Here is a 19,195-nt window from a genome sequence, read left to right on the forward strand (position 1 = left end):
TTATTTGTTGGTAAAAGAAGAATTTCTCATTCAAAACAAACCCTATATTCTGTACTGCATGGGTGTGAGTTATGGTGGCTACTAGTTCTCTTGGCTGCATGAACAATAGGACGACAGTAGGATCATGTCCTATTCTAACTCTAGCGGTATCAGTGTTAGAGTCACTCAGGCACAAAGAGCTCTCAGTGTTCTAACAGCGTACGTGTGTTAGACATATGGTGATGTTAGATATGCAGTTATGTTTTTGTTCTGTTCATCCGATGAACCTGGATCGGATTTGCACGTGGATGTCATCTGCGTACATTTGGAACTGGTGATAGTGTGGTAATATCTGGGCCAGGGGTGGAAAAAGATCTGTAGATTGTAGACATATCTGTTAATCTGTCGACCAAGATGATCCAGATGTGTAGCTACAGAATGTCGACCATATTTGCATAAGGAAAATTAGGTTGAGATACGAGTGGCTCAGAGATCCATAAACTGCAGAGCCATTTCCTCAGCGTTGTAAGTGCGCATTTTTCTAAACATGATGGATTGCACCATTTTTGATTGGACTGATTTATAACATTCAGGGAGTTGTTAGCCACATCTGTCCTGATGTAGACCCTTCATTGACAGTCTTGAAACATTGACATATTTACTGTTTAGGTCACACCTAAGTTAGATATCAGAGATTCTTGAACTGTCATTTTAGTCATGGAATGTCCACAAAAGGTTTGAACACAACCTTTGCAGTTACTTATATTGTACACTTTATTTGGAGTTGGTCACTTGCCTAGCGCAGTTGATCTCGGGTGCACCCGTCAACTATGATCACAATAACGTTTTCTTGCATCCATTCGGTGGATATTTGCTGAAATATTCTTTCTGATAATGGAGTTTTGTTTTCTAACAGTTATTGATGATATACTGCGTTGACTCCCCTTAACTCATTTAGTGATGAGGAGATCCTGTTGACGTCCTCAGCACTAGCTCTGTATTGTGGAAGACATCTACGGGTCTTCCTACGACCTGTAAATTAATGTTTCTGGTGAAAACACCAGACGCTTTTTTTTTGTTGTTGAATCAAGTCGGAGTAGTGAGGGAAGAGCTTCCTTCAATGTCCCAAGTTGTATTATTCTTTGTTCTGCCTCAATGCCAGTGCGCAGCGTGCGCTGACGTCAGAACAAAACAAACAGTACGCCGACCGCGCGACTGGTCACGTTTGATCAGTACCAAGGAGCATAATTCTGCCCCTGAACACCGATCAACACAGGTGAGGCGGCTCTGGACATCGACCACTTTCCAGCGCTCCTGGGTCGCTTTTCATGCCAGAAATGAGATTGTTCTCTCTATCTTTGGCTTTCAGATGTAAGTCGCGGTGAGATAAAAATACATTTTGCAAGATGCCCTCCGAATCATATTATAGTATGGGTAATCCCAAATTCAGAGGTTTACAAATATCAATTATTTTATAACTCAGTATCATGTGCACATTTACAAAATATCTAGCTTTTCTTCGTGCCTATTTTTTATTGATTAGATTTTACCATATGAATTGATGCATGATCAGCACATAATGTAAAATCATTGCAAGTGCGGCCTTGGGTATCATGTTTCACCAGCAAAGACTAAATCCCTGCAACCAGAACAGTCTGACGCATGTCACAATACTTTTGTAAATCGGCCAACGGGGGGGAATTACAGATGAAAATAGTTCCACCAATTGCTATTTTTCTTACTTATTTTCATTATAACTTTATTTCAGTAATTTTTTTCTTTGAAAAAACATAAGCAAGCTACACAAATGGCCCTTTTCTGAATTATTTATTTTATCTAGTTTTCAGAAATGTATAGCTTTCTGGGTTCTCAAGAAAGTTCCATACCTGTTTCCACCACAAACTGCAAGTGGGTTGAAACCACAAAAAGAACAGGAAAATGGGATATCAATTAGCAAAATGCAAAATCTGTAGTAAAGATTGTTTTATTTTACAACTCTACTTGTTCCTGAAAGCTGGGAAGATGGTGATCTTATGTCAGCAAACCTTTTATTTATGCCATTTGTTATTGGAAAAAAAACATACAATTTCTTGCACAGTACTTATTTCCATTTTTGCAACAAAAATTGTTGCTATGTTTTAGATATTTTCTTGGTTTCCTCCAGTGGAATCTACAAACACTGGATAGTGCTCAACACATCGAAAAATGGCTCAGCACTCGGGTGGGAATAGCCCCAGCAGCTAAGGGGTTAGTTAACATTAACATTTATTCTTGAAAAACTCCTCGGAATCATTGCTTGTAATATTACACATTTACTCAGGGACGGCCTTATTCCTCTTTGGTTCGCCTGGAGCTACAGCAGGAGGGACTTTGATGGTGGTTCATCATGTAGCGAATAACACTAGGAGGTGATCAGATGTAAGAGGTTAGTTGTGAGGGAGCCCTTGTGTTGTATTTCCCTGCTTTGGAACCAGACACATTTTTCAGGAAATAAGACTTGACGGCTGTCAAGAAGTTGGATGAATGTGGGCTCAGGTAGACGTCCTTCGTGGACACTGAGGTCCCAATTCACAACGGGCCTCTGCACTCATGGCAGAAGCCCCGCAGTTGTGGCTGGGGCCTACACTCGTGGCAGGATCTCTGCATTGGGAAACTGCAATGCACAGGTCCGATGGGCGAGTGCGGGCCCCCACCAAGACTATGGGGCCTTGCTCGGGGGAACATATGCCCTGTGGGTTGTTGAAAATGTAAAATATCTTTGCTGCAATTGCGTAAGACATAGAGAGGGCTGCCTTGGCTTCTCTTTGTTTATATGAGGCTTGGCGGTTCATTGATGTGCATACTTTGTTGTAATTAAACAATGTAAACCTAAAACAAAAGAAGGGTGCAGAGCCTGTGAAGTGAAATATGTCCATGGATTCTGATTCTGACAACAACAATTCTCAAAAAGTTATTCTGTAGGGGGGTGCATACCTTCCTGGGGCATTTAATCTGGGACATTATGTTACGTTATGTTCATTATTTTATGTTGATTTGTAGAGCTCGCTAATCACCCATGAGGGTATTCAGGCGCTTGGGCAGGAGTGTAGGCTTGCGGTCTCCGCGTGATTATTCGAAAAGCCTGCTCTTCGGCTTCTTGCGGAACTCAAGAAGCGAGAAAGAGGCTCTGGTGTGTTTTGGGAGGTCATTCCATGTTTTGGGTGTGATGTAGGAGAATGAGAAACCTCCTTCTCTCCTGGAAAGCGAGGGGTGTGTGCAAGTGTGAGTGAGGCTGAGCGTAGGTTTCTGGCAGGCTGGTGAAAGTTAATGCAGCTGTTTAGGTATGCTGGTTCAGTGTTGTGCGAGGCTTTGTATTTGTGAGAGAGGACTTTGAATTGGCTTCATTTGGGAATGGGGAACTAGTGGAGCTCTCTGAGGTGAAGTGAGATATGAGTGGCATTGGAGGTTGAAGATGCGTCTTACAGGGGCATTCTGGATGGCCTGGAGTCTGTGTCTGAGCTGCTTGGGTGTTCTGACTTAGAGTGTATTGCTGTAGTCAAGTCGTCTGCTTTATCATGAGTGCTTGCTTGATAGATTGTCTGGTGGTCTGTGGCAGCCGTTTGAAGATCTTTTGTATCATACATAGGACGTGGAAGCAGTCAGCACTCACTGCGTTGACTTAAGTGCCATGTTGAGCTTGTTGTCCATGATGATCCCCAGGTTCCTGGCGTGGTTGGTGATTGTTGTTATTGGTCCTAGTTCTGCTGGCCACCAGGTGGAATCCCATGAGGAGGTCTTGTTTTCGAAGACCAGTACTTAAGTCTTGACGGAGTTGAGCTTCGAGCAGTTAGTTCTCATCCATTCTTCTATCATAGTCATGCAGTTGAGGAAGTTGGTTCTGGTGGTTGTTGTCTTGTCCGTCAGGGAGAGAATGAGTTGGGTGTCATCAGCCTAGATGATGCTGAGGCCTTGGGTTTGGATGATGTTAATGAACCGTCTCTCATGTGAAGGCAGGCAGCTGGCTCTTTGGGTTCCTCCCATGAGGAAGGAGCAGATCCAGTTAGGTGCGGGTCCTTGGATGCCGAGCTAGTATAGTCTTCTGATGAGTGTGTTGTGGGAGACTGTGTTGAAAGCTGCATAGAGGTCAAGCAGGATGAGGGATGCTGTCTGTCCTCGGTCCAGGAGGGTCTGGATATCTTTGGTAGCTGCGAAGAGTGCTGTTTCGATGCTGTGTTTTCTTTAAAAATCCTGATTGGGTGTTGCCCAGCAGGTGGTGTAGTTCTTGATGAGCCATGAGTTGCTTACTAATTGCCTCCTCTATCAGTTTGGCTGGGTAGCGGAGCAGGGAGATCGGACAGAGGTTCGGCTGACAGTTTCTTGAGCAAGGCGTGGCATGTTTCCAGTCTTCAGGGAATGTGGCGGATCTGATGGAGGTGTTGATGATGGGGGTGTTGATTATGCTTACACTTGAGACAGTATTGCAACAGAAAAGTCTAGACAGTATTGCAACAGGAAAGATTAGAAAGCAAACAAAAACTACACTTTTGGTAAGGTTTTGGCTCTCGCGCTAGTTGCATTCGCTTTTTTCTTCCATTAAGTTAAGCTGGTCAATGTACTGAGAAACTGTCCCTTAATCTGCTTGATCCATAGACTACTGTATTTTCCCTCCATAGTTAGAGTTCCACCCTTGAGTTCTAGATTAACTAGAGCTTGGATTTGGGGTTCTGACGTCTTGTATTTTTTTCTGCTACATAGGTTTCGTAAGCACGCTGGAGGTGTCTGTGAGCTCAAGTAGTGTCCAAGTGGCACGGGGAGAGACAGCAGTCCTGCACTGTACCTTCATCACTAGCGCTGCCCTCACCAACCTCAATGTTATCTGGATGGTAACGCCACTGTCCAATGCCAATCAGCCTGAGCAGGTGAGTACCGTATCTGCACTTCCCTTTAATGCCCCTTTAGTTCGGTTCACACTTTCCAAAACCAGTGGAACCAGAGTTAAGCGGTGCATTTTTTTTTACCAGCAAAGTAGCTCATTTTTGCACTCCATGAAGCTTTCTGTGTTTTTTTCTGGTTTACCTATGCCAGTGCGAACGTTTGGAAAGGTTAAGTACTTATGTATATGCTAATTACTCCACCTCACGATATAGTAAATTGTGAGTGCTCAATCAATGTACTAAATATGTTCCCAAATTGTAATAATGGCCTGGTCTGTGCAGAGTTAGTAATATGCAGCACCATTTTCTTATTTTAAAAAAAGGACACATGCAATGTACATTTTTAATTGTCCACTGAACCTGGCAAAAGCTGCAAAAATGCACACAAAAAACTTCACAAGTCACTGGTATAGCATATGTGTTGTGTCTTGCAAACCCTTAAATCCACTATTTGTCTTTCGTGTAGGTTCTAATCTACCAAGGCGGGCAGATAATCAGTGGCGCAGCCCATTTCACTGGGCGTGTTGGGTTTGAGATGACCATGCCAAGCATCCGGGCCTCTATCTACATCAATAACACCCAGCTTTCAGACACAGGAACGTACCAGTGTTTGGTGAACAACCTTCCAGACATAGGTGGCCGCAACATCGGGGTCATCGGGCTCACAGTCCTAGGTGAGCAGGAAAAGGATGGCATTCTTTGGGTCATTATTTTGCTATTGCATTTCTGCAGTAAATACCTAAAAAGCCATACTATCATGTTTTGGGTATTCTACCAGCATTTACAGTTTGAAATAGCATGCTACAAAAATATTGTGGCAGAAATTGTGACCAAAAAAATATTGTGAAAGTTAATCTATATAGATAGCTATAGGTTTACTACACTTAATTCCATATATAAGTATCTTGATAACATACCTTTAAGGTACCTATGTGGAGTAAGGAACAGTAAATCTATACTTACTTACATACTTAATTTCATAACTGTTGGTAGTCAATATAATTTCTATGGCATTTTTGCAGCAAGATATGTTTGTACTTGATATTCTGACTTAGAACTTATTTTTGATGCTCAAAATAAACATCACGACTTCTAGATACAGGTAGAATTACTTATTACTTTCTAGGGACTGAAGCTATTATGTAGATACCTACTTCCAGAATCCTTGATCAGAATATGCGTTCTAAAAAAGATAGTTTTTTAAATTAAATAATAAGACTAACTATGTAAAAAGCGAGGTATGTGACTCCCTGTAAGGATGTAAATTATTGGAATAAGTTTTACCCTTCATTTCAGACTAGCTCTTTTCTCAAAAATCTCAAATCAAATTTCGTTTTTCATAGTCAGTTCATTTAATACAATCATTGGAAGTGAGAGTAGAAGGGAAATCAGTTTTTTGTCTCACAATATTTGAATGTTTAACTCTGTCAGTGAGTGTTACCCTCTGTATGGTTAGTCAAATAGAATTTGGAAACTTTTCAAAGCACACTTTTCCTATTATACTTGGTCTGGCTACAAAAAGCTTCAGTTGTGTGGTAGATCTAATTTCATCAATTCTTCAAAAATGTGCAAATGAAGTATAGCGAGAGCGGACACTGAGTCTGACCCCTACAGACTCTGGATTTGATTGTTTTTCATGGCTGGTTATTGGCTGGTTAAGGTCTCCAACAATCCATGACATTTTGTGTATCGTTTCTTTGCCCCATTTGTGTCCCCAGTGGGTTTTGGTAATGGAGCTAGGAGCAGCTTAATTTGTTTAGACTCTTAAATGTCACAAATTTATGTTGATTATGTGCCGTTAGCACAATGTAAACTCAGCGTACACTAATATTAATAATAAAATGATGGTTTCAAATGTATTTCTGAAATGTTTCATGGTAGAATAATAAAATCACATAATATGTGTATACAATGTTTACATTGTTTTTGACAATGTAGTTCTCACTCATAGTCACACAAGTGTTTTTAGATGTAACTTTCAGACTCACATGTAGTATATTTGTAACCATGATTTTACATTCTGAAGTGTACTTATACAAATGTATCGATTTTGTGACCACACGTGCACATATATTCAATTATCGGGTGCACACTAATTGTTATGTTTACTTAGTGTGACCAAAGGCCTTAAGCTTTGGGATTTCAATCTCTAACCGTTAACATAAGAATTGCTTGCTTGCATATTTCTCTCCTGAGCAGGTGCAGACCTAAGGCTTCATTAGTTAGTGAAAGGGCATTGTGTATTGTAGTGATAGTAAGGTACGGGAGGAAATTTTTGGCAAGAAGTAGAGGCGCTAACAAAGTTGGAGACGGGTTCTCATGGCAGAGTAAAGGAAGCTAAAGGTCGATCGAATGTTCCCACTTGGAGGTGTGGGAGGAATATAGAAAGTTGCCAATTGCTACCGTGGAAGCTGGAAATGTACTTGAGACGATGACGTTGATTACCTTGAATACTTTGTGTGCAAACTGGTGTTGCATTGCTAGTTAGAGGGCAGAGACCCTTAGGATATCATGAGGTGCAGACCTCTTTGCTATTCCTCTCACTGTGTGGCTTCATGCTATACATTCTTTAGACTTAGAGTACCTTCACCACAGACTCCATTTTGCTGACACCTGTTCCTTGTTTTCCTTAGATTAAGTAGGGTTTCCCAAATCTAGTGTAGAGTAGGGTGAGTGAGATTCCTATATTTACTAATGACTAGGCAGGAGGATCAAATTCTGAAATATAATCTAAAGATCCTCTTTCTTACCTTTTGCATAGCTGCTGCAGAGTTTCTCGTATGTTTCTTGTTGTTTAGGCTGAACTTTATTAGGAGATTCAGATTTATTCTTGTGTTCTTGTATTTATATAATATGCTTCTGAGACTCATTTATATCAGCTTGTTTCTGAGTCTGTAATAAACTCTTTAATTCCATTCAGTAGTCCTGGCCTTATTGTGTGAGTAAGTGGTTACAGCACTGTTATTGGGACTTGAAATGTACTCTAACTCCCTCTTATCTCTCCTGCCACTATAAAAGATTCACCGACCAGAGAAGAAGATTTTATAGAAGGGCTCAGAGCATTCACAGGCTCAAATAGACCCTTTGGTAGGGTTGACCCGTGTGTGTCCCTGATGTATTTGCTTTACTCACACACCATTTTAATTGCTGATCTATGTATTTTTAGGAAAGGCGTGTTGTTAGATGTTTTAGCCGGTTACAAAAACAGAGAACCAGTTGTCCTTGCACGTTAATTTGCACTTTTTTGTCATGAAAACATAGTTAGATTCACAGCTTTGTTTCATACATAGTTTGAGAAATAGTAAAGATACCCACACAAATAGGCAGTCTTAAGGATGCAATGAAAACACTGCCCCTTTATCAAATGGATCTAGTCAGCACGTGCCTTTTAATTTGACCACTTGGAAGAAAAACGTCCTCCCCTGTCTCCTTTTCATAACAGTTTACCTCTGCTGCACCAGAGCAGTGAAGGAGCGCTCTTGCCAGCCTCCACATTGTTGTAGGCCAACGGTTGCTTCCTTATGGGACTTGGCTTCTAGTACCTTAGCAGCAACACACTCTGGGCCTTATTTATGAGCCTTTTACGCCGCCGTTGCATCACTTTTTGTGACGCTGCGGTGGCGTAAAATATGAGCCACACTGCGCCATATTTGCAAAGTGACGGTTCTAGACAGATGTGTCACTTTGTAAACCCCTGCGCTACATTATACCTGTGCCAGGTGTAATGTATTTGTGGGTGGTCGTTCCCCGCAAAAAAGGCTCATAGTAGTAGCACAGTGAAATCTCTGAGATATCACTACACCACTTCCAGGACGCCACTGCGTCAAATCTTTACACCTGCTTCACTGCAGGCGTAAGGAGTGGCGCAGGCCCTTTTACACTCAATACGTTGAGTTAATATTGTCAGTGATAAAAATGTATTAGTACCTCAGGATGATTGTCCTTTTGCAGAAGTAGCTCTCAGTATAGCAAAGGTTGTGTACCCCTGGTCCAAATACTTAATTTCATACTTTGGCCGCAGTAGAGGATATCTAGTGCCCTGTGTACAAGCTTTCTCTGCGGATCCTTTTTATTATAAGACCTTTCAGAGGATGAGAATTGTCACTTATGGATTGGGCTGCTTTATGCAGATACATTTGCTTCTTAGACCAAGATTCTCATTTAGAAATGCTGTGGTGGATAGATGCCTGAACTGTCAGGACCATCATCTATTCATACATGCATCTACATTTAGTGCAAGGTTTGGCCTGTTCTGAGCTTGTGAATCTTGGTCAAGAAAGGAGTTATTCTTTTATATCAATTGTTTGAACTTACTACTTTTATGTTTATTCACCACAGCAAGTTTGATGAAGGGCGAACTCTGTGCTATTTTACAATTATTGTTGGTTAGCAATCAGAAACAGCACAATAATAGTTAGTTACCGGTCAGAAACTCAACCACTAGAAGCAGTCCAAATTTAAACCGCTGCCCAAGAGCTTTTGGGAATTCTGCCTCCTACCTTGCATTTTAGTCCAGACTGGATATCTCCATAAGATTGAGAACATTGTGGCAAATTGTCTCTCCATACATTTCTGTGACTGTTGCAACTGGCTTCTTCATACGTATGTTCCCACCAGGTTGATTCCTATTGAGATTCCTAGTTAAGAGACCATTTTTCTTCCTGTCTCAAGTCCCAATTTACCAACCTCTTCGGCTTAGAAGGTAATCTGGTGGTCTTTAGTCAGTACTTGTCTCTGAGTTTTCATTATGTTTTACATCATTTTTGAAGATTCTCAAACGGTCTCTACTTCATGCCCACATTCATGGAGAAAGGCGGTTCTTAACTCTCTAGTTGGACACCCTCCCACCAGCCAGTCACTCTCCCATCATTCCTGAAATTGTTTTCCAAACCTCTATTGCTTTCTTATGGTTTGACTTCCAATCACAAACTTCAGTTTATAGCCTAGACAATCAGATGAGCCTGGAGATTTCCACGCATGCCGGAATCCGCTGCTAATTCTATCTGCTGTTCCTTAGCCCAAAAGCCCCTGGCATTTTGAAGGCTAAATAATTTTCTATGCACTCATATCAAGTGTTTATGGGCAGCGAACAGGTTTCTTTCATCCATTTCAGAGGAAGACATGTATATAGAGCTCACAGGAGAATAGTCTATTGTTTGCCAATCAAAATTGTCTCAAAATATCTCCTTTTTTTAAAATAATGTTTTTAATGAATATTATTCTTGTTGAAAATCTGATTTCTGGGTGGCCATGCAATGGGATGCCTTTCCTTCCATCACTATTGAGTATTATCCCTTCTCTGTTGTATCACAACCATATGTTCCTCCAGAAAAGCACCAAAGTTCAGTAGAGTGCTCAGGGTGGCAGGGTTTCCTCCAGTTCAAAGAGTGCATGTTCTTAGTGTGAGGCTAGAGACCCTGACAGAAGGTTCAACCTAAAGTCACCACCAACCCTTCGGGCTGGCCTCCTTTGTCTTGATCATTGAGGCCGAAGGACTCAGGTCCACAATGTTGGAGGTATACCTGGCCAGGTGCCACCTCAGGATGTACTTTTGTCTCTGGAGGGAAAATTGTTTCGGAGACAGAGATTACATTCTTGAGATTCATAGGCTCTGCCCACCAGGGAAGCAAGATGTGACAAACTACGCGTTTCATGTGAAACCAAGCCAACAGAACCACAAATATTGAAGCAGCCATGTTCTCCTGAACCTGCAGCCACAGGCATAGTATTGACAAAGAACATCTCAGTAGAGTGAAGAGGGGAGACTGCAACTTTTGTATACAATGAGGAGGAGGAAGGAACCTCTTCTCCCCACGATCTCGAGGCACATACTTCCCTGGAGGTGGCACTTGACCATGTTCAGTATCCACTGGTAGTCCTGAAAGTGGAAACAAACACAGAGAGTGTCCTGAGCTGCCTGCTCGTAAGAAGGAGCGTGACCAGCCAGCTCTCTAGGTAGAGATGACTGTGACTGTGGAGGAGAGCCAGCAAAGTAGCTGAAGTGTGTGGTAGGGGTTTCTAAGTAATAGATGCGTGTTACTTACAAATCAGACCTCATTGTATGCCAACCTGAAGGGCACTAACTACATAGAATGGTAAGCATGAAGCCTAGGGCCTACAGAACTACTATTCTAAGTGGTGGTGTTAGCCAACAAGTGTGTGTGAGAACACCATATTATTTTATTAGCAGGTTGACATTAGTCTAACTAACACGAAAATATTTGAAATCCAGCAGAAAGCTATCTTCCATTCTGCCACCCTACCATCCGGCCTCGCAAAAAACAAGTTTGGAAGGAAGAAGGAAGCAACATTGTTACAGTTGCATGTCTTTTAATCATGTCCCTGACAGAGGCATTGTTAATGCTTCAGAGTGCAGGTTTGAGGGGCTGCATATCACCCCTCCCCCCTCCAGTTTCCACATAGAATCATTGGAGATAGGTATAAAGAGGTCCAGGAATTTAGGAGGAGCAGACACGAAAACTCATCACCAGAGGGGACATGCCAGAGTGCCACGGTCCATCTCTCTAATGAAGGAAGTGATCTTCATCGTCATCTCTTCTTTTGGTCAAGAATGCACCTGGCATTCTTTTCACTCCAGCCAGAAGGTACTCAGTATATGCATCGCAAACGTCTTGGCATATCGGCAAAGCGCTGCCCCAAGAAGCTGACAGTCATGTAACTCACTAACTCTCCGAGAACCCCATTCCCCAGGCCTGCCAAGAAGGAAATGGAGCAGCCAAGGGTGAGCCGGGCGTGGCCATGCTTAACAGAAGCCACTGACCTTGTTTTATCATGCCTCGATGGAGGGGCATCTTGGAAGCGTAACTCTTTGTCAGCTGCCCCTGTACAGCAAGGTCGGACACCAGTCAGAACTAGAGAATCCGACTGGAGCGTCTGCGCGGTAGTGTCCCAATACGAACATGCAGGTGTGAAGAAGATGAGACCGGCACAGTGCACCTCCCTACAAAAAAGGGAGCAAGAGAGAACATGGGGCCTGGTGTACTATTATTGCATTGACAAAATATGGTCGCAAATTGTGCACCGACTTTTTGCGAATGGAATAATAAATTGAGAACCGACCTATGTACTAATAGATCTGTTCACAAAATACTGAAACGCAGGGGTCACAGGAAGATCTGCCTGATTAATATTCATTATTCAGGTTGCAATTTTCAATCCCCTTTGGCTGCAATCAGAGGATGCTGGCCTTTTTTTTAAAGGAGTTTGAGTTCATTAAAGGGACATTGGAGTTTTTATAAGAATTTTTTTTTTTCCATTTTGGAAAACTTCAGAGGTAACAGGCAGTGGTCCCGTGGGCCACAACCAACTCCCTCCCAAAACGCGACGTAGCCAGCACGATGGCAAAATGGGATGGGGTCCAAAGGGATCCCCTCCCTCTTACGAATCAGTTACCACTCCAGCTCCAAAGTTGGTGACTCATCAAGGCTTTGCAAAGCAATTACAGTTGTTGAGCGCGCTATAAAACCCTTTATAACATAACATAACATAACATAAAGCATTAATACATTTCTTTTCGACTAGGAAACAGGAGAGTGACACCCGAATTACGCCCCCTCATATTTATGATTCAGAAAGGATCATAAAAGTCCTTATCCGAGTGCGTAATAATTTTCTGACTTGTTAAAGGGCTTTTGTACATTAACAAAAGCCCTTTCGCGGTCCCAAACCCTGTGGTTTTGTGAATTGCAAGTTTAGCAATCGTAAAAGGGCTTTGTACATGATGCCCCAAATCTTTAGTTCAAAAGTCTAGCTTTACCTAAAAGGACAGGCATTGAGGAGCCTGCTTCGATAGGATCTCGTTTGGGCAAAAGGAGAGAAAAAAAAAATTCGTTTATGGTTTAAACTGGCCTGTCTCCTCATAGGTGGGTCTCCTCCTAGTTTAGGACTAGGACCATAAAGGAGGACAGCGTGGCAAACGCTCTTATCCTGCCAACAGGAGTGGCGGGCAGTGACCCTCAACACTGGAGAGGCGCAAAATGAGCTGACAGACAATCCTGATGGGGGCCAAATAGGTAATTTAAAAAAGAAAAAAAACATACTTACCCCTTGTTTCCATTCCTCCGTGTATTCTTTCTTCTGCCATCAGCGTGACAGCACCTTGTGGAGCCTCAGCAAGCCCCCTTCTGCAAATCCCGACGCTTCTGTCATGCTGAAGATGAGCAGCATGAGAGCAGCACCAGGATTATTTTTATTACCGTTTTATTTTTCACTTTTGTTGCGCTTGATGAAGGGGAGCGACGCACCTCCACCCTAATGGCCAACAGTATGTTCAAATATAAACAATTGCTTGAGTGGTTTTATTTTTTTGTGGAAGGGGTTTCTAGCAGCGTTGATGGAGACCCGCAGACCTTCTGAAATTATGAAGAAAGTCAATGCATAGGGAGATGGCCTATTCTAACTACATGGTGTAATACATTAGCTCTTAAACTCAGTTTGTGCTGGTACTTATTTATTTATTGTTGCATAAAGTTCAAAACTCACCCAGCAGGGATTCATAGCAACGTAATACGACTGGCTTGAGTAGATTAGAACAAAAAGAACATCATATGTGCCAACCTTCCCGCTTTTGCAGTGGGCCTAATCGTTAGGTCTCCCCTTCCTGACGCTTGGGAGGCCCAGTCAGGAGGACAATTACTGCCACTGGGAAGTCCACTGCTGGGTGGAAAAAGCTAAGTGCGCATGACAGTCTGGCCCTCCTATGACGGCTCGACAAACCGTCATGTGCACCTATGGTGCCCACCACTCCTCCTCCCTGCTGGCTGCTGCTGTCCGTCAGGATAGCACAGCCCGCCCCGGCTCCATATTGAAAAATGAAATGATAATGACTTTATGTTATTATCATTTTTATTTTTCGTTTTTGCACTGCTCAGAGAGCAGTGGGGCGACGCTCCTCTGAAGGCCGCCCCTGGAAAGAACGCCCCTGGGAGTGCAGGTACTGAGGCTATGGACGGGACAGGCATGGCGGGGGCCATAGAAGAGCAGTGATTGGGGGTTGCAGGTGTTACCGAAGGACACATCTGCATACTCTGTAGATAAAAACTCAACCAGGCACAAAATATAAATACGTGCACAGTATCCTATGGGCTGTAGTATAAGGAAGGAAATTGATTCCTGCGTTCCTGCTTGAATGTTGAAGTCAAGCACTAGTCTGGTTTGCATGGGTTTTGGGGCATGGTGCCACTGCACCTACTCCACATAAGGAAGTTATGGACCAGTAAAGGTAGTTGCGTAGGCTAGGAGACGAAGAGGAAGATGGAGAGCCATTTGTCAGGGGGCTCTGATGAACATATCTTGGTAGGCAGGTTTGTAAGAAAGGGACAAGGCTGTGGGGCTGTGAAAGAGCACACTTTGGGGCAGATTTATGTTGCACTTGCGCCACTTTTGCGCCGCCGTTGCGTCACTTTTGTGACGCAGCAGCGGCGCAAATCCTGCGCCATGGTGCGGGGTATTTACAACGTGACGCATCTGGGAGATGCGTCACGTTGTAAAGCCCTGCGCCACATGTAGGCGTTCCAGGGCAGGTGGGGGCGTTCCGGCACAGGAACGCCTCCTAAAAGTGGCTGAGTGAAATCTACAAGATTTCACTCAGTCACTTTTAGGCCCATGCTGCGTCAAAACCCTGCGCCTGCTTGAAGCAGGCGTAAGGATTGACGCAGCATTGTACAGATAGGGCCCCCCAGAACATTGCTGGAGCTGCGTCGCGCTTGCGACGCAACCCCAGCAATGCACCACTTTTACGGCACAGATGCGTCACGCATCTGTGCCGTTTTTGCCCCATGGTGCGCCGCATTATAAATGCGGCGCATCCATGGTGGCGCAGCTGTGGCGCATAATAATTGGCGCATCCCTGCTGATATGCAGGGATAACAAATGGCGATAGTAAAGTCTAGGAACGTAAACTGCATGTGAATGCTGAACAAATATAAGAACATGGAGGGATGGTGTGAAGCTTAATAGTGGAAAAGGGAGAGGTGGGGTGGTGGCTTACAGAAGTACAAGGATCAGAGTTTATCAACATTAATATATGTGCTGGGAGAAGGATGAAACATAGAGAACGGAGGAAAAGCATGCAGTCTCATTGAGTGCTTGTTTTACAAAAAGAATAAAAGGTTACCAAAATGCAGGCACCTTCTGAAGGCCAATCAGAGACCTGATAAAGAGGCTATTCTTCATTGGAGGGACAAACAGGAGCTGAACGGGCTAAAACAAATAAAAACTGCAAATAAAATGCAAGAAACTAAAAGTGACAAAACAAAAAGTCAACGGAAAGCAATGGGCGGACTTGCTTTCCAGGTCAGCTAACCACAGGTTTTCGATAAGACTTTCACAACCAGACAACTGCTTTCTGGCAGGCTTCAGCCTACTAAAAGCAGGTCCAGGGCAGTCTAAACGAGGCTGCCCCTGACTGAGAGGACCTCTCAAGCCAGTCACGTGCTGCTGCACAGCACTGGCGGCCAGTGAGGCCGGGGCGGGGTAGGCTATCACTGTTTTCCTTCTTGCAGTACCGTATGAACACGGGGGCAGATTTACTGTGATTTTGCTATAGGGTTGCGTTATTTTAATGCAATATGCAGCAGACATAGAAAGAGGAATATGCCACAAAGGATTGTTTTTGTGCAGGATGCATACCTTACTGCACAAAAATAATCCTGCATGTAATGCGGATACCCTTGCACCATGGCGCAAGGGTGCCTGCATTGAAGCTAGGCAGCCTTAAAGTAGATTTGGTGCTTTTCATCTTTCTTCAATTCACCCAACGTAGCACAGCAACTTTCCTTGCTACATGGCGTGCATTCAAAGTAAATCTGACCCCCCCCCCATTGGCTTCACAGGTGTATGGAGCAAGACCACACAGCACTCCAGCTGGTGAAGGAGGATTGGGAGGGTGCCTCATGCCAGGGGGTCTCTTGTATGTTTTTGTCCAGTAGGAAGCTCTTCCTCTGGCGAAGGAGAAACTAGAAAGAGATAGGAGTATTCAGATTCAAAACCAACTAATTAGCATTCTATCTGTTGGATTTGACATCCTTGGTATGGGTTTCCCCCAACATTTTGCCTTCCATCCCCCTGTTTTTTGCTGACATCATTTTTGCCTTCGCTCTTTCCTTTACACATGGTAAATCTGGCCTACACCCAATTGCCTTATTTAATTCATATGTAAGTTCCTAGTAAAGTAGCAGTACACAGGCCTGTAAATGAAATTCTGCTAGGGAGCCTGCAACATTAATTGTGCCGCACATTTAAGTAGCCTGTAAAACATGTCTCAGGCCTGCCATTGCAGTCAGTGTATGCAGTTATGCTGCCATTTTGACCTGACAAAATAAACCTTTTGCCAGGCCTAAACCTTCCCTTTTAATACATATACATCACCCCTAGGGTAGACCCTAAGTAGCCCCTAGGGCAAGGTGCGGTGTATCTAAAAAGTTGGTAAAGTACGTTTAACATTTACATGCCCTGGAAGTGAAAAACTCTCACATTGGTTTTTCACAACTGCAAGGCCCGACTCTCCCATAGGATAACATTGGGTCAACTTACTACATTTCATAAGTGATATCTATCAGTTGGGAGCAGGTAGGAATGTCACATTTGCTGTCTAAGGAATGGTAATTTAAAACCCTCTTTAATGGTAAAGTCAGATTTTAAATCCCCATTCTGAAAATGCCATTTTTAGAAAGTTCGCATTTCCTTGTCCCAACCATTTGGTGCCTGTAACTTGGTCACATGACTAGGTTTAGTTGACAGTTGTTCTTTGTATATTGCTCCCAGACATTGAGACAAAGGGGGGAAGAAGTGTTGGCTGGATGGGCCATCTCTGACTTGAAAAAAGGGTGGAGCTGTTCACCTACCACATTTGTGCATCACTTAGCTCCTGCCTGAGTACACCCACAAAGGTGTTTGAATGCTAGTCTTTTATGACCCCAGACAAGCTGGGACCCGGGCAGAGAGGCAGAAAATTCCAAGCACCTTTGCGGGTGGAAGCCTCTAGAAATGTCTCCTACTTCAAAGTGGGAACCAGGTACAAATATTGAACTCTTAGACCGAAATATTCAGTAAACTTCTGGACCTGTGGAAGACTCAGGACTGCTGTGCTGCTCCACAAGAAGGATTGCTACTCTGTTGCCCTGCTGCTGTCCTGCCTGAGTGAAAATGACTGTACCTGCATTTAAACTCAGGACGACCAGAGTGACTCCATAGGCTAGTTGGCTTGCCTCCTGATCAGAGCCTCAGGGAAAGAAAAGGCTTCAACCACCTTAAACCCAGCACCTGGACTCTGTCTTCTGAGTCCAGCCCCCCAGGTGGTGCCACCCTAGTCGTGCACCCATGGAAGTGGGCATAAAGGTGCTCTACTTACCCAGCTGTGTTACTGTGAGCAGAAATGGCGCAGTGTGACACATCTCCTCGCAGCAGTTTCAGAACCGACATTGCATGATGCAGGCAGCCTGCTGCTTCCTCAGAACCTCTGCTGCGCCACCCATCCTCAATGCAAGCCATAACATTGCAAGCCCCTCGTCTACCTCATCCTTGATGACAATGCAGGACTCCCCATTGCAGCACCTCAGCTTCCTCAGAACCTGCACTGCACAATGTATCCTCTATTCTGTTCTTTTCTTGGAACTTCTAGAGCACAAGGCTACCCAACGGGCCTGCCAGTGCTGAAAGATCATACCAGTCTCAGAAACGTTATGTATTAGGTAAAGAGATATGCCTTCAGCTGTTTCATGAAGCTACGTTCCTCCTTAATCTTTCTCAATGAAACTCATGGAGTATTCTATAATTTGGGCGCTAGATAGGCAAACAAGCACCCTCCCCTCCTGGTTTTCTTGATGTGAGGGACTGTAAGTAGTCCTCGATCCGTGGATCGTAGTGATCTTCTATGACAGTAGGGGCTTACCAAATGTTGTAGAAGTTGCAGACCCTTCTTGTGCACCGCCCGATGAGCTATGCAAAGGGCCCTGAACTGTATCCTCTTGAGTAATGGCAGCTAGTGTAGGGAGGCTAAGGAAAATGTGACAAAATGAAGTTTTGGTTCTCTCAACAAAGTCCGAGCCGCTATGTTTTGTATCCCTTGAAGTCTATTGACGACTGATTGAAGGGTCCCTATATATAGAGAGTTCCATAGTCTAGGCATGATAGCACTAGGCCTTGTACTACAGCTCTTCATGTGGAGCGTGGTATCCAGCTCAGCAGTTTCCTGAGAGTCTTCTGCGGGCCAAAACAGCTTGAGGCTAGTTTCCTGGCCTCGACGCTGGCTCTCCCAGCGCTCCGCAAACCAGGATTTAAGATTGTTTGTTCAGCAGTCTAATCTTGGTTTCTGTACCAGGCTCCATCACTGTTGGCCTGAACTTTTTTACTTCCAACTTTGAAATTGCTGCTTCTACTAATTGGAGTTTTATCATTTTGGTCTCAAATAATTTATTACATTTTACTCTACTTTTTTAAAATTGGTGTGAAACTTTTCTTGTGTTGTATTTTCACTTTATTACTGTTTGAAGTGCTGTGTAAATGCTTAACACGTTGCCGTTAAGTTAAGCCTGACTGCTTTTATGCCAAGCTACCACAGGGTTAAGCACAGGTTAATTTGAAGTTTGCTTGTGTTTCACCCTAACCAGGCTGGTGGGTTTCCTCCCCGTCAACCAGTAACCCAATTTCCTACAAAATCACAATGAATTACAGCACACGAATGTTGGCTCAGTAATGTCACTGCATAAATGTGTTAGCAAGGGGGCGCTCCATAGTTGTTTGTGTTAACCAAACTTGGTGAAATCCAAGTATGTTGTATATTAGAAGAGAAGTAAAACAACATTCCCTCACTTGCATGTTTTATTTAACCCCTTCGGTGCTCATGACGGAATGGTTCCGTCATGACCCACGGTTGAGCTGTGCTCATGACGGAACCATTCCGTCATGACCACGCCCGCGCAAGATTCCGTCAGCACAGCGGCGGAATCTGCGCAGCATCGAAGGGGTTAAGACCCTCACTAACTGTTTTGAATTTGCCAAAGAAGAGCGTTTTCAAATATAATAGTCTGGTATCTTGCTTCATTGTATTTATAGACGTAATCACGAAAATGCGCAAGTGAGGAAACATTGGTTTGCTCACAAAACACACAGTTCTAATATACAGTATACGTGAATGTGCACAACAAACACTATTACAGCCAATAATTTTGACTTTTGTATGGTAAAAAAAGCTTTGGAACACCCTTTTACACACTGAGGGGCTTATTTACAAACTCACTGCGCCGTCAGTGCGTCACTTTTTTTGTGACCACAGTGTGCCTGCC

At 43.6% G+C, this 19,195-nt stretch overlaps 1 protein-coding gene across 1 annotated transcript in view; it reads left to right on the forward strand.

Moving 5' to 3' along the window:
• Positions 1-19,195, forward strand: part of IGSF11 (immunoglobulin superfamily member 11) — a 545,901-nt gene that overhangs the window by 477,260 nt on the left and 49,446 nt on the right. The window contains exons 2-3 of the mRNA XM_085621149.1: positions 4,714-4,877; positions 5,359-5,566. Coding sequence (XP_085477275.1) covers positions 4,714-4,877; positions 5,359-5,566 — 372 coding nt within the window. The remainder of the gene's footprint in view (positions 1-4,713; positions 4,878-5,358; positions 5,567-19,195) is intronic.

This window comes from Triturus cristatus, chromosome 8, assembly GCF_964204655.1.
Source record: "Triturus cristatus chromosome 8, aTriCri1.1, whole genome shotgun sequence".
Classification (NCBI taxonomy): Eukaryota; Metazoa; Chordata; class Amphibia; order Caudata; family Salamandridae; genus Triturus; species Triturus cristatus.